This window comes from Hyla sarda, chromosome 12, assembly GCF_029499605.1.
Source record: "Hyla sarda isolate aHylSar1 chromosome 12, aHylSar1.hap1, whole genome shotgun sequence".
NCBI lineage: Eukaryota > Metazoa > Chordata > Amphibia > Anura > Hylidae > Hyla > Hyla sarda.
Genome location: NC_079200.1, coordinates 28,824,750 through 28,840,233, shown reverse-complemented (window position 1 = coordinate 28,840,233; position 15,484 = coordinate 28,824,750). Strand labels below are relative to the sequence as shown.

The window sequence follows — 15,484 nt, the reverse complement described above, 5'->3', positions numbered from 1 at the left end:
CACCGCTAAAGCCTTTGCAACCCAGGTTGAAGAGAAGGCTGGGAGCAGGGAGGATTCCACTGCTTCAAATGCGTATTTGGCCAAATTCTCGACCCGCTTGTCCGCGGGATCCTTAAAGGAGTAGTCCAGTGGTGACCAACTTATCCCCTATCCTAAGGATAGGGGATAAGTTGCAGATCGCGGGGGGTCCGACCGCTGGGGCCCCCTGCAATCTCCTATACGGAGCCCCGACAGCCCGCGGGAAGGGGGCGTGTCGACCTCCGCACAAAGTGGCGGCCGACACGCCCCCTCAATACAACTATGGCAGAGCCGAAGCGCTGCCTTCGGCAATCTCCGGCTCTGCCATAGAGATGTATTGAGGGGGCGTGTCGGCCACCACTTCGTGCGGGGGTCGACACCCGCTATCTGGCCGGAGAGCCTGGCCCCTGTACAGAGAGATCGCAGGGGGCCCCAGCGGTCGGACCCCCCGTGATCTCAAACTTATCCCCTTATCCTTAGGATAGGGGATACGTTTTTCACCACTGGACTACCCCTTTAAAGGAAGCGGCATCTGCCAACGGTAGAGTGGTGGATTTGGATAAACGGGAGACTGGGGGGTCCACAGATGGTGGAACAGTCCATTTAGAGTTAAGGTCCTGAGGGAATGGACACAAAGTCTTTAACCCTTTAGTGCCTTGGAAGCGCTTCTCCGGAAGCTTCCAGGCGGTCTCCAGAAGTACATCAAACTACTTATGAGGATGGAAAAACTTTGGCGAACGGGGAATACGGGCAAAGGAAACTTCAGGAGCAGGGTCCGAAGGTCCAGGGTCCTGTAGATGGAAAGTGCCCCTGACTGCAGACACCAAGCCGTCCACCAAGTCAGACATGGAGGACAGCTCTTCAGAATCCGAATGAGGGTCAGAGTCCGCCAGAGTCCCGGAGATTGGGAACGGTTAGTGGAGGCTCCCGATCTAGGTGACCGGGATCTAGAATGGCGGTTCAGGGAACGGTCCCTAGGAGAGCGGTCGCGTGACCGGGAACGCTGCCTAGGAGTGGGAGATCTGGAGCGCGAGCAGCACCTGTTTTCAGGAGATGAATCAGGATAAAAAAAACCTGAGTGTCTCTAAGGCAGGTGGGGTATACCCTGCTGGGAGGGGCAGACTTCTTTTTTGTATGCCTAGTGTCAGCCTCCTAGTGGCAGAAAGATATACCCACGGTTCCTGTGTCCCCCAATGGAGCTGAATGAGAAATGATACCTTATGTTTATTCTTCTGTACTTTTTAACAAAATTTGGAATTTATAAAATTGTCCTTTACTGATCCCTATAAATTATTTTTCCATATGAGGGGCTCATTTATTTGCGTTGTGATCTGTTTGTTTTAATGGGACTTTTTGATCGTTTTATTAATGTGACTAAAAATTTGTATTTTTGATGTTCGTTTTTTAACGGTTAAGCTGTTCACCGTAGAGATCAAACATTTTAATAGTTTGGACATTTACACACGCAGCGATAGCAAATGTTTATTTATGTTAAATGGGAAAATAAGGTAGTGTGTGTGGAACATAAGAGGGCGATAAATAGGGCTGAGCAATTATTGAGAAATAACCATGGTGTGGCATATACATAAAGGGTGTGACATGTAAAAAGGGGCATGGCCTAAGCCGACCTATCCATCTTGACAATGTTTTTAATTATAAAAGTATTAAAAAAAGTGGCCATTAAAAAGTGGACTTAAAAAAAAAAAAAAAATGAATGACTACCACAAGTTCTTTTTGGGTCTTTATTACAAAGTGTTAAGAAAAACGGACAAATAGAATGACAGTACAGACAACATAAAAATATATGCAAGTGCCTCTCAAGAGACCATGTGCAGTTGACGAATAAAATCTGTATCAATGAGATACTTATCAGCAAACATGACATATACCAACTGGCTGACTAAACTCTAAAAATACCCCCCTGTAGGTCAAAAAGTCAGACTGATTCTCAAAAGACTCACTACTGTACAGAGCTACAGCTGGAGAATATAAAGAAGATTAAAATCTATGTAAATTCTCAAGAGCGGGTACCAACAGAACAAATGTCAAAAACTGCCAACAGCCCGAACACCCACAGAGACTTTGGAGTCGTTATAAATATGCGGGTGGTAATAAATAACTTGGCAGTGCCTAAAACCCAACAAGCTTAAAACTATTCTTAGATTTTAGAATAAACAAATGTCACTTTTCAGCAGAACATCTTGTGAGATACTGATAAGATCTTCCTTTGTGCAGTGCTATTGAAAAGTTACTAGCTGCCTTCATCTGTTAGCAAGAAACATAGCGGTGTGGAAAGGGATTAGAACATGTCATCATCATCAGAATCCTCTATATAAGTCATAGGCTTCTTTGCACGAGCAGTTCTGGATCGAGCTGGTGCAATGCTGGCACCGGCCTCTGAATCCGAAAGGTCTTTGCTCAATTCAAAGTCATCGTCATCCACTGCCTTTGATTTCTAAAGGGGGAAAAAAAAAAAGGAAATATTTACATTGACCTATACAAAGCATGAAAAATACTGCTATATAGAACACACAATACTCTGCTAGGGAACTACATTCAATTTGGGTTATTGTCCAACCGATTCTTACCTTTGATGGTTTAGTTTTCTTAATACCAAAATCTGAATCAGAGTCAGAATCTGAGTTCTTCCTCTTGCGTGGTTTTGTTGTCTTGGCAGGTGGCTTTGGCTTGGTCAGCGCTTCCAAGATGGATGGTTGATCTGGACAGATAGAGGATTATTATATAAATCTTTCAGCAATTTGTATATATTGGGGGAAATTTATCAAAACATGTGCAAAGGAAAAGTTACCCAGTTGCCCATAGCAACCAACCAGATCGCTTCTTTCATTTCGCAGAGGCATTGTTAAAAATGAAAGAGGGAATCTGATTGTTTGCTATGGGCAAATTTTCCTCTAGACAGGTTTTGATAAATCTCCCCCATTGTATGTATTGCAAGCATTAAAAGATGCTGGCCTTGTATGGGCAGAACCCTTCTCAGTTAAGGGTTACCTTGAGTAAAGATGGCAAATCTGATTACAACACATCACACTCTCCTTATACTATAATAGAACATTCTGCAAGACTCAGAACACCTTTTAGAAAGGTGCAGTACACGGACAACCTCAACCTAAAGTTATATTTAATATTGTAAAGCTAGTTTCCTGTAGATATCTTTGACATGTGAAATGAAGACTATTAAAGGGGTATCCCCAAAGGGATCTCCCTGCAGCACACACTATGTGTGGAGCTGCGTCTCCAGGCTCAGAAACCGTTCATTTTCGTGACTGGAGACGTGACAACGCCACATCCCCCTCCTTTCATGTCTATGGGAGGGGGTGTAACGGCAGTTATGCCCCTCCCAAAGACATGGAGGTGTGTGACGTGACATCATGAGAGACAGTCACGAAAATGAACAGTTTCCAAGCTGGAGATGCAGTTCCGCACATAATGCGATATAGTGGGGGTCCCAGCGGCGGGCCCCCCGCGATCAGACATCTTATCCCCTATCCTTTGGATAGAGAATAAAATGTCTAAAACCGGAATACCCCTTTTAAGGCAGAGTGCTACCACAAGTGCATTACTATGTCCTTAGTACAACTTTGTAACTGTGGGTGTAGGTCATCAGACCAGCTACATAGAGTTGCAGTTGTAATACAAGAATTGAAATACACTGGTATTATGTCTGTGTGAAACTGGCCTATGGATGAATCAATGTTTGGTTCTGTGAATATTCGTACACACCCTTCTTTGTAGCAGTGGATGCCGCCTTCTTGCTACGCTTTTTAGGAGCAGCTTCCACTCCATCTGCTTTTTTTGGTGCAGGATGAAGTTTTTTCTTGGTGGCTGCTGGTGCAGTGACCTCGGTTACTGGTGGTTTAATTGGAGCCTCATCATCACTGTCGACCATAACTGATGTCACTAAAAGAAAAATTTACAAAAAGGACTGAGAACCCGATCCATAGTAACGGGTGACCGTCATAAACAATGTCAGGTAAGTGCAACAGAAGCTGCAAACCACACTAGATCCTGTAGTTAAAGCAGCGATTTATTAAAGTGTATCTGTCAATTTTTTTATTTTTTTTTAATATATTTTAAATACCATTATGTGCATATCTTTAATACACATTGATAAAAAAAAAAAAAAAGTATATTTTTGGCTGATAAAATGCTACCCCTGCAGCTATTGCCTGTATGTCTCTGAAGAGTCCAAATACAGGAAGTGAGGGCAGGACAAGCAGGGATCTGTGCAGGCTCCTGGACTGTATCATCCTATATGAATAGGGAGCCCCGCCCGTCCCCAGTGCACAGAGCCCCGCCCGTCCCCAGTGCACAGAGCCCCGCCCGTCCCCAGTGCACAGAGCCCCGCCCGTCCCCAGTGCACAGAGCCCCGCTCGTCCCCAGTGCACAGAGCCCCGCTCGTCCCCAGTGCACAGAGCCCCGCTCGTCCCCAGTGCACAGAGCCCCGCTCGTCCCCAGTGCACAGAGCCCCGCTCGTCCCCAGTGCACAGAGCCCCGCTCGTCCACCATCACTTCCTGTATTTGGACTCCTCAGACACACAGGCAATAGCTGCAGGGTGAAAAATACAAATTTTTTGATAATGAAAGGTACACTTTAAAAACTGGGCAACACAGTAACACCTGGTCCTGTAAAAAATGTATCAAATGAGGGTTTCATGAATACCTGGTTTGGACAATGTTGGTGCTTTTTCTGGAACAGCTTCTTTAACTTTGTCTGGACTTGGATCTTTCTTAGTCTTCCTAAGTGGGGTAAAAAACATCTTGCTGGTAAGTGGTCATGTAGAAACTTTAAGTGGCTTTTTGTATGCACCAGAAACTCTGCCAACTTGTACATCAAATGGATCTATAGGGTTTAGCCGCTGTACATTGGGGTTGCCGCTTTGTTACATTGAATTGGTGCAGCAGACTGCTATTCCATGCAAAAGCATACAGTAAAAATGTATTCTATACAATATGCTTTTTAAAAAGGGATGATAACTGGAATTTAACATAAGTTAGGATTTCCAAATAGTAAATTCTATTTATTGTAAAGAAAACTAAAAGAAACATGCACGCTGACTAACACTAACAATACAAGACTTGATAAATACATACTTGGCAACCACTTTAGTCTTTTTGGCTGGTTTGGGAACTTCAAAAGACTCATCATCATCTGAAAGCGCGCAGGGGTCAAACTGAGCATCACTGTCAATATCACTGTCTTCAGGAGACTTATTCGTGTTGTCGTCATCTGAATCCATTAGATACTTTACATTTGCTACAAAAAAAAAAGTCAGTCACACTAGTTAACCCCTTAAGGACCCAGGAAAATAACATTCTTGCATTTATATATTTTTTTCCTCCTCTCCCAAGAGCCATAACAAATTGTTTCCTCTACAGAGCCATACGATTGCTTGTTTTTTCGCTGAACCAATTCTACTTTGTAACAGCCATAAAATGCAAAGTAAAAATTAAACATAAATCAATAATTAATATTTGAAATAAGTTTTTGATGCCACTCCTTAAAATTCACATGAGGGAGATTATCAAAAGCTGTGTAGAGGATGAGTGGTGCAGTTGCCCATAGCAACCAACTAGATTGCTGTTTTTACTTTTCTGAGATTTATATTAAAAAAAAATGAGATTTTTGTTTACTTACCGTAAAATCTCTCTCGGAGGATCCATTGGGGGACACAAAACGTGGGTGTATGCTGCTGTGGAGGTGTGACACTATGGTAATAAAAAATAAAAAAAAGTCGGCTCCTCCCAGCAGCATATACCCGCCTTCAGGCCCAGAGGTAATCAGTTTAAGTTCCAGAGCAATAGGAGAGGACCAACAGGTCAAAGAAAACCCAAACTGTCCGAGAACCAGAAGAAAAAACATAACTGAACACACCCTCGGACAGAGAACTAAAGGAAACCCCAAAAAGGGCGGGAGCTGTGTCCCCCAATGGATCCTCCGAGAAAGATTAAACGGTAAGTAAACAAACTAGCATCAGCCGATACGAAGGTATGAACTCGGTAGAACCTCGAGAAAGTGTGCAAAGACGACCAGGTAGCCAACTTGCAAATCTGCGAGGCCAAGGCTCTATCCTGGAGAGCCCAGGATGCCCCAACAGAACGGGTAGAATGAGCCACAACCCTGAAAGGAGGAATCTTCCCCTTACAGCGATAGGCTTCCGAAATGGCGGATCGAATCCACCGAGAAATGGTGGCCTTGGAAGCAGACTGTCCCTTACGACGACCTTCTGTAAGGACGAAAAAGGAATCACACTGACGAAGCGAAGAAGTGATGGAGAGATAATACCGAACGGCCCGAACAACAGCTTGTGTAGTAAGCGCTCCTTAGGATGAGAAGGACAAAAAGACAGGAGGACAATGTCCTCATTGAGATGATAGACTGAAACCACCTTAGGCAAAAAGGAAGGATCTGGCCGGAAAACAGCCTTGTCCTGGTGGATCACCAGAAACGGCAGGAGAGAGCTGCCAATTCAGACACGCTCCGGATGGAGGTGATAGCAACAAGAAACGCCACTTTCCAAGAAAGCTCTAAGGGGCTCAAAGGGTTCACCCTGGAGGGCACTCAGAACCAGATTCCCAAGGGGGAGAGGGTGACCGATGAGGAACAGCATGCGCCACTCCTTGAAGGAAGGTCCACACATGAGAATTAGAAGCCAGAGGCCGCTGGAAAAGAATAGCAAGGGCCGAAACCTGACCTTTAAGGGAACTGAGAGATAACCCCAGTTCCAGACCCGACTGCAAAAAGCAGAGAAGACGGGGAACCGAAAAAGTTACAGGGGATAAGTCCTGAGCTTCACACCAACAAAAATAAGACCGCCAAGTACGGTGGAAAATTCTTGCGGAGGAGGGCTTACGAGCCCTGAGCATGGTGTGAATGACTTGGGAAGAGAACCCGCGGGCCCTCACAACTGCGGTCTCAACCGCCACGCCGTGAAATGCAGCAACTGTAAATTAGGGTGGCAAAGAGGACCCTGAGAGAGCAGGTCTAGACGGAGCAGAAGGCGCAGTGGAGAGTCGTCCAGGAGCCTGACTACGTCGGCGTACCACGACCTTCGGGGCCAATCTAGAGCTGCCAGAATGGCGGGGACGTCCTCTGTTTTGAGCTTCCTCAGAACCCTGGGAAGGAGCGGAAGGGGAGGGAACAGATAGGGTAGGGCAAACCCCGCCCAAGGAATCACTAGGGCATCCACGGCCAGAGCCTGAGGGTCCCGGCACGGACACAAAAGGAAGGATCTTCCGATTGTGCCAGGACGCGAAGAGGTCCACGTCTGGAATACCCCAGAGATCGCAGAGTTGCGCGAAGACCTCTGGATGTACAGACCACTCGTCGGGTAAGGACCGACTGAGGAAGTCAGCTTCCCAGTTGAGCACTCCCGGAATGTGAATCGCTGAAATGCCTGGAACCTTGCTTTCCGCCCAGGTGAGAATCTTGGTCACCTCGGCCATGGCTGCCGAGCTGCGAGTGCCGCCTTGTCGATTTATGTACGCCACGGCCGTGGCGTTATCCGACTGGACGCGGACAGGACGGGACTGAAGACGGGACTCCCAATGAAGAAGACAAAGAAGAATCGCCCGTAATTCCAATATGTTTATCGGAAGAAGGGTCTCTCGGGGAGACCAGAGTCCCTGAACCGTCCAATCCCTGAACACGCCGCCCCAGCCCAACAGGCTGGCATCCGTTGTAACTACCTGCCGGAAGAAATGACCGCCCTTGGAGAAGAAGGGGGGAGCGGAGCCACCAGAGCAGAGACTGACGGACCCTGCGAGGGAGAACAATCTAACGATCGAGGGACAGAGGAGACCTGTCCCATCGAGAGAGAGAATCGCCAGTTGAAGGGGGTGGTAATGAAACTGGGCAAAGGGTACGGCCTCCATAGTTGCCACCATCCGACCCAGGACTTCCATACAAGTGCGGATGGGGACTGAGACCTGGGTCCGAAGGGAGCGGACCCCCGACAGAAGTGCGAATGGCGGGAGGCGAATTCGGGCAGAGGCCGCGTTGAAGCCAAGTCCCAAGAAGGTTAGAGACTGGGTAGGACGGAGGACAGACTTGTTCCGGTTGACCTTCCACCCGAAGTGATCCAGAGTGTGGAGAGTGACGTCCACATTCTCCAGAGTCTGGGCTCTGGTTGGAGCCTTGATGAGAAGGTCGTCCAGGTAGGGAATCACCGAGATTCCCCTCGACCGTAACAGGCCCATCACTGGCGCAAGGATCTTTGTAAAGACCAGAGGAGCCATGGCCAGACCAAAGGGGAGGGCTACGAATTGAAAATGCCCCTCCGGAACCGCAAAGCGGAGGTACCGATGATTGCCTGGAAATATTGGCACATGGGAGGTAGGCATCCTTGACGTCCACCGATGAAAGGAACTCCCCTTGTTCCAGGGACGCCACCACCGAACGGAGAGATTCCATTCGGAAGTGGCGGATAAGAAGAGAACGGTTGAGACACTTGAGGTGTAGGATTGGTCGCACAGAACCGTCCTCCTTGGGAACCTCAAAAAGATTGGAATAGAAAACCCGAAACCGTTCCCATGGAGGAACGGCAACGATAACCCCCTGTAGAAGCAGAGACTGGAGAGACTCTCAAAATTGCTTCGCCAGAGAAGGAGACCGGGGGGCCCGGGATCGAAAAAAGCAATCCCTCGGAAGGGAGGCGAATTCGATTCGGTAACCGTTGGACACCACGTCCCTGACCCAAGAGTCCTGAATGTGTGAGGTCCAGATGTCTCGAAAAAGTAAGAGACGACCTCCCACCCGAGAAAAAAAACGCGGGTGGGGGCCTCACTGCCTGCAGAAGTGGGTTTGCGGTTGCCCGATTTGGGCGCAAAACGGCCGGACTGGTTGGAGTCCGACTTCCAAGACGGGCGAGCCCAGAACGAGGGAGCCTTCTTGTCCCGCGAGGGCGCCTGCCCGGACCCTTTGCTGGAGCCAGAGGTCCGAAAGGAAAAGGACTTCCTTTGGGAAGTAGAGCGAGCCTTATTTTGAGGCAACAAGGAACTCCTACCTCCCGTCGCCTCAGAGATAATCTCATCAAGGCGCTTGCCGAAAAGATGGCCACCAGTAAAAGGAAGCTCAGTTAGAGACCTTTTGGAAGCGGTATCCGCATTCCAAGCTTTAAGCCACATAGAGCAGCGGAGAGCCGATAGGTGACACACAGCAAAGGCAGAACAATGGGCTGACTGCATGGAAGCTGCGCACAGGAAGTCCCCAGCTTTAGAGCATTGGAGAGCCAGAGCAGCTAGATCCTCTGGGGGGGATCCCGCTAAGATACCCTGATGGAGCTTTTGGCACCACTCCGACAGGGCCTTGGACACCCATGTCGAGGCGAAGATGGGAAGAAGAGAAGAGCCAGCTGCTTCAGAGGCAAACTTCGCTAAGGATTCTACCTTCTTGTCCGTGGAATCCTTGAAGGCAGCGGGAAATGCCAAATGCAGTGTAGTCACCTTAGAGATCCGGGAGATTCGTGGATCCACTGAGGGAGGGGAAACCACCTTAGTGACAAATGGATAACATCTTTGTCAAATGGATAACGTTCTTGAATCATCTTGATTCCCGAGAACCTCTTGTCCCGATGTTTCCATGCAGATTCCAGAATGTCGTCAAAGTCAGTGTGAGAGCTGAACCTTTGAGGTGCTGGCTTAGCACGATGAAAGGATACTCCTGGAGTGACATCCGAAGATCCTGGATCTTCTAAGTGAAAGGTGTCTCTTATGGCTGTCACCAATGAGTTCACCATTTCAACTGAGTCCGAGCGGTCCTCCGAGTCAGATGCCGGCTAGGAAGCCTCGTCCACCAGTTCACCAGGAGAATGTGAACGAGTAGAGGCAGTCCTGGAGGGGGGGCGACCCTGACCGGGGTACGCGGCTCTGGCGTGGCAGAGCAGCGACTCAGAGAACGTCCTCTAGAGGAGCGACGTTTGAGCCCAGATGACAGGGGGGGGCGGGACCCATGAGGGGAACGCTCATGTCTATCTGAAGACTCAATGAAAGTCAGACGAGGCACCCCTAGTACGCTTGTGAGAGCGTGAAGTATGTGGAGACGAGGAGCGGGCCCTCTCAGAGGCCCTGCGCAGGGAAGACCCCTTCAAGGCGGACACCATTTCACGGGAGGCCTCAGCCACCGAACGGGAGACTTGGGTCAAGTCAGCCATATACTGGGTCAGGGAAGAAACCCAGGCCGGTGGAGCAGCTGAATCCACTGGAACCAAAAGGGCATCAGGGGGTACCAGGGGGTCTGGGGGAGCAGGCAGGGCAAGTGGGCTCAGTAGAGCCAAGCATCTTGGTACTACAGCGCTTACAGACAAAATAAGTCACTGACGTTACAGGTTTCTGTTTAGAGGGAGGAACAGCTCTGGGTACGGACATTATGAGAAAAAAACAGACAGGAACTTTCTCACCCTAGTCTGTGTCCCCTGGCAGCTGCAGTGAGGAGAACTCTGCTCCGTGCAGCTAGTGTGAGAAACAGGCCAGCCAATAGTAGAGGGGGGCGTGCCTGACACAGAGGCACTAACTAAATGGCCCCTTCTAACTGGAAACGCACCCACGGCGCAGATTGGAGGCTACTTCGCGCCTCTGAAGAGCTCCGACAGCCCTGTGGGTGGAGCTATAGGCAGGCCGAGAAGAAGCTGTAATGGTGCCCACTCCTTGTCCCGAGCGCACATGTCAGCCGCATATGCGCTCGAGGGAATAGAGCGGGCGGCCAATACGCCGGCAGAGACTGCAGGAGAAAGTGAAAGTTAGCCGGCACAGAGAGTGTCCGGCCAGTACCAGTGCCGCGGCTGTCAGCCGCATATAAGGCGTAACGGTCGTAGTCAAAAGTAACCACACATATACACACAGTGAAGTACACTATGTAAAGCATAGAGTACATGCCCCCTAAGATGCCACTGCTCCCCCAGAATAAAAGTCCAGCCCCTGTATGAGCCAGCCCCATAACCTGAAAAGGTGGGCCAAAAAATGGGGGTCTCCAGAGGTTGCAAGTCCGCACCTAGGAGAAAAAAGGGAAAAGTACTTACCTCAGTCAGAAGAACTTACCTAATGGAGTCTTCAGTCAGCTTTAGTTACCTGCATCACGCCTGGCTGCTATGCGCGAGCGAGGCGAGCAGGGAAATAGGGGGACCCGAACCCATGAGGTACCAACCCAGGCGCTGACCGTTGGCGAGGGGGGGTGAACAGCGCATATACGCAATGTCTGTGCCCCCTTACTCGTAATCGGGAAACAGGGAACCGGAGTCCCTGAGTCCCCACCTGAAAACAGGAAAGAAAAAGGAATAAAAAACTAACAATTCAGTTTTAGTCCCAGAGCAATAGGAGGAGACCGACAGGTCAAAGGAAAAAAAACATGAACTGTCCGAGAACCAGAGGAAAAACTGACTGAACACTCCCTCGGACAGATAACCGAAAAGGAACCCCAGAGAAGGGCGGGAGCTGTGTCCCCCCAATGGATCCTTAGAGAAAAGACTTACATACCAAAGCCGTTCCTTGGGTGGGCAGAGAAAAAAGGTCAGGCAGTCGGCTGTACCACCGCCGCCTGCAACACCTTATGGCCCAGACTAGCATCGGCCAATGTGAAAGTATGAACCTGGTAGAATCTCGAAAAAGGGTGCAAAGACGACCAGGTGGAAGCTTTACAGATCTGCGAGGCCGAGGCCTTGTTTCGGAAAGCCCAGGATGCTCCCACAGAGCAGGTGGAATGAGCCAAAACCCTGAAGGGTGGGGTCCTCCCCTTGTAGCGGTAAGCTTCCGAAATAGCACATCGGATCCACCGAGAAATGGTGGCCTTAGAAGCAGGCTGTCCATTCCGACGGCCTTCTGTGAGGACGAAAAAAAGAATCGCACTGAGGAAAGGAAGAGGTTACGGAAAGATAAGTCCGAACAGCTCGCACCACATCCAATTTGTGGAGCAGGCACTCCCTGGGATGAGAAGGAGCGGGACAAAAGGACGTTGTCCTCGTTGAGATGAAAAGCCGAAACGACCTTAGGCAAGAAAGACTGATCTGGACGGAAAACAACCTTGTCCTGATGAATTATCAGGAAAGCAGAACGGCAGGACAGAGCTGCCAGTTCAGATACTCTCCTAATGGAGGTAATAGCTATAAGAAAAGCCACCTTCCAGGACAGGAGGCGAAGGGGAAGCTCCCTAAGAGGCTCAAAAGGTGCGCCCTGGAGAGCGCCTAGAACTAAGTTCAAGCCCCAATGGGGAGAAGGGGACCGATAAGGAGGGACGGCATGTGCCACGCACTGAAGGAAGGTCCGGACATGCGAGTTGGAAGCCAGAGGACTCTGAAAGAGAATGGAAAGGGCCGAAACCTGACCCTTAAGGGAGCTGAGAGCCAGCCCTTGTTCCAACCCCGACTGTAAAAAGGAGGAGAAACTGAGAACGGAAAAGGTAACTGGAGAAAAGGACTGAGCTTCGCACCAAAGATAGTAAGTAAATTTTTGCAGAGGAGGGCTTGCGAGCCCTGAGCATGGTGCGAATTACCTGGGGAGAGAAGCCGCGGGCCCTTAGAACCGCGGTCTCAACCACCACGCCGAATGAGACTGTAAATTGGGGTGACAAAGGGGACCCTGTGACAGAAGGTCTGGACGAAGAGGAAGGCGTCATCCAGAAGCCAGACCACGTTGGCGTACCATGCCCTTCGAGGCCAGTCTGGAGCCATCAGAACGGCGGAGACTCCTTCCGCCTTGTGCGAACAAGTCCGGAAGAAGGGACCACTCTCCAGGGTCGGCAGAGGATCGAGTGAGGAAATCCGCTTCAGAGTTGAGCACTGCCGGAATGTGAATTGCCGAAATGGCTGGAACTAGTTGTTCCGCCCAGGAGGAGGATCTTTGTCACCTCGGACATGGCTGCTGAGCTGCGAGTGCCGCCCTGCCGGTTGATGTACGCCACAGCCGTGGGGGTGTCCGACTGGACACGAACAGGGTGGCCCTGAAGCAGGGACTCCCAATGCTTCAGACAAAGATAAATCGCCCTCAGTTCCAGGACATTTATGGAAAGAAGGGCTACTCCCCCCCCCCCCCCCCCCCCCCCCCCCCCCCCCCCGCGAAGAAGAAGGGGGGAGCGGAGCCACCAGCGCAGAGACCGACCGGTCCAGGGAGGGAGTGTAATCTTGCGTTCCAGAGAAAGAGGAGACCTGTCCCATCGTGCAATAATCGCCAGCTAAAGAGGACGATAATGAAACTGGGCAAAGGGTACGGCCTCCATGGCTGCCACCATCCGACCCAGGACTTCCATGCAAGTACGGATGCAGACCGGGGATGGTGTCCGGAGGGAGCGGACTCCCGACAAGAGGGCCAGACGTTTGTCCGGCGGGAGGCGAATCCGAGCCGAGGCAGAGTCGAACTGACGCCCCAAGAAGATCAGAGACTGGGTGGGGGAGAGAACTGACTTGTCTCGGTTGACCATCCACCCGAAGAGACTGAAGAGTGAGGCTCACATTCTCCAGAGCTTGGGCTCTGGTGGAGGCCTTGATGAGGAGGTCGTCCAAGTAGGGTATCACTAAAACCCCCCTCGACTGTAACAGAGCTACCACAGGCGCCAGAATCTTGGTAAAGACTCGTGGCGCTGTGGCCAGACCGAAGGGGAGAGCCACAAATTGATAATGACCCTCCAGAACCGCAAAGCGGAGGTACCGCTTGTGACCGGGAAAAATTGGAACGTGGATGTAGGCATCCTTGATGTCCACCGAGGAAAGAAACTCTCCTTGATCCATAGATGCCACCACCGAACGGAGAGATTCCATTCGGAAATGGCGGTTAAGAAGATGTTGGTACAAATGTTTGAGATCCAGGATTGGCCGCACAGAACCATTTTTCTTGGGAACCACGAAAAGATTGGAATAGAAACCCTGAAAGCGTTCCCTTGAAGGAACTGGGATAATGACACCCTGGACGAGTAGGGACTGAAGAGCCTCCCAAAATTCCATCGCAAGTGAGGGAGATCGGGGAGCATGTGACTGAAAAAAATGATTCCTCAGAAGGGAGGCAATTTCTATCCGGTACCCGTTGGATACCACGTCCCTGACCCAGGAGTCCTGAATGTGCGTGGTCCAAACGTCTCGAAAGAGCAAGAGGCGACCTCCCACCCGAGAAAAAGCTACGGGTGGGGGCGTCCCTTCAAGCAGAAGTGGGTTTGCGGGTGCCTGATTTGGCCGCAAAACGGTCAGAACGGTTGGTGTCCAAATTCCAAGAGGGACGTGCCTTGAAAAGGGGGGTCTTCTTGTCACGTGAAGGCGCCTGGCCAGACCATTTAGAGGAGCCAGACATCCGAAAGGAGCGAAAGGAAGAAGAGTTTCTTCGGAAAGAAGTTCTTGACTTGTTTTAAGGTAATTAAGAGCTCTTGCCACCTGTCGCCTCAGAGATAATCTCATCCAGGCGCTTGCCGAAAAGTCGAGAACCGGTAAAGAGAAGCTCAGTGAGAGAGTTCTTAGAAGCAGCATCCGCATTCCATGTTTTAAGCCAAATGGAACGACGGAGGGCAAAGAGCTGAGTGCAAAGAAGCAGAACACAGAAAATCTCCAGCTTTGGAACATTGGAGAGCCAAAGCAGACAATTCTTCCGGGGGAGAACCCGAAAGAATGCCCTGACGGAGTTGGGAATGCCAAACCGAAAGGGCCTTAGACACCCAGGTGGAGGCGAAGGCAGGAAGGAACCCGCTGCTTCAAAGGCATACTTCGCTAAAGACTCAACCTTTTTGTCTGCCGGATCATTGAAGGCAGCCGCATCCGCCAGCGGTAAAGAGGTAGCTTTAGAGAGGCGGGAAACCGGAGGGTCCACCGACGGAGAGGAAGTCACTTTGGAGGCAAGGTCCTTGGCAAAAGGATAGCGCTCTTGAACCTTCTTCAGTCCCTGAAACTTCTTTTCAGGGTGCTTCCAGGCAGATTCTAGAATGGCATCAAATTAAGCGTGAGAGCTGAACACTTTGGGTGACGGTCGGGCACGATGAAAGGATACTTCTGGAGCTGCGTCCGAAGTTCCTGGGTCCTCTAGGTTAAAGGTGTCTTTTATGGCCATAACCAATGAGTTCACCGTGTCCACTGAGTCCGAACGGTCCTCTGAATCGGAAGCTGAAATGGAAACCTCGTCCGCCTGATCTCCAGGAGAGTGTGAACGAGTGGAGGCGGCCCTAGAAGAGGGAGACTCCGACCTGGTACGTGGTTCAGGAGAGCCAGAGCGGTGACCACGGGAACATCCTCTGGAAGAGTGACACGCGAGGCCTGAAGAAGCGGTCGGGCGAGACCTGCGAGAGGAACGCCTGTGTCTACCCGGAGACTCCGGGGATGAATCAGAGGAGACACCCCTATTACGCTTATACGAAACATAGGGAAGGGACCTTCTTGAGGGCCGGTGAAGGGTAGACCTCTCCAAGGCAGTCACCACAGAATGGGAAACCTGTGCCAAGTCTGATATAGACTGGGAGAGGGAGGAAACCCAGGCTGGAGGGGTGGCC

The 15,484-nt window shown here is 50.4% G+C and overlaps 1 protein-coding gene across 1 annotated transcript in view; it reads right to left on the bottom strand.

Moving 5' to 3' along the window:
- Positions 1-1,746: 1,746 nt before the first annotated feature.
- The window catches only part of TOP2A (DNA topoisomerase II alpha), a 78,856-nt gene continuing 65,118 nt past the window's right edge, over positions 1,747-15,484 (bottom strand). The window contains exons 34-38 of the mRNA XM_056547505.1: positions 5,131-5,293; positions 4,700-4,776; positions 3,760-3,936; positions 2,607-2,737; positions 1,747-2,473 (exon numbers count right to left, since the gene is read on the bottom strand). Coding sequence (XP_056403480.1) covers positions 2,318-2,473; positions 2,607-2,737; positions 3,760-3,936; positions 4,700-4,776; positions 5,131-5,293 — 704 coding nt within the window. The 3' untranslated portion in view covers positions 1,747-2,317. The remainder of the gene's footprint in view (positions 2,474-2,606; positions 2,738-3,759; positions 3,937-4,699; positions 4,777-5,130; positions 5,294-15,484) is intronic.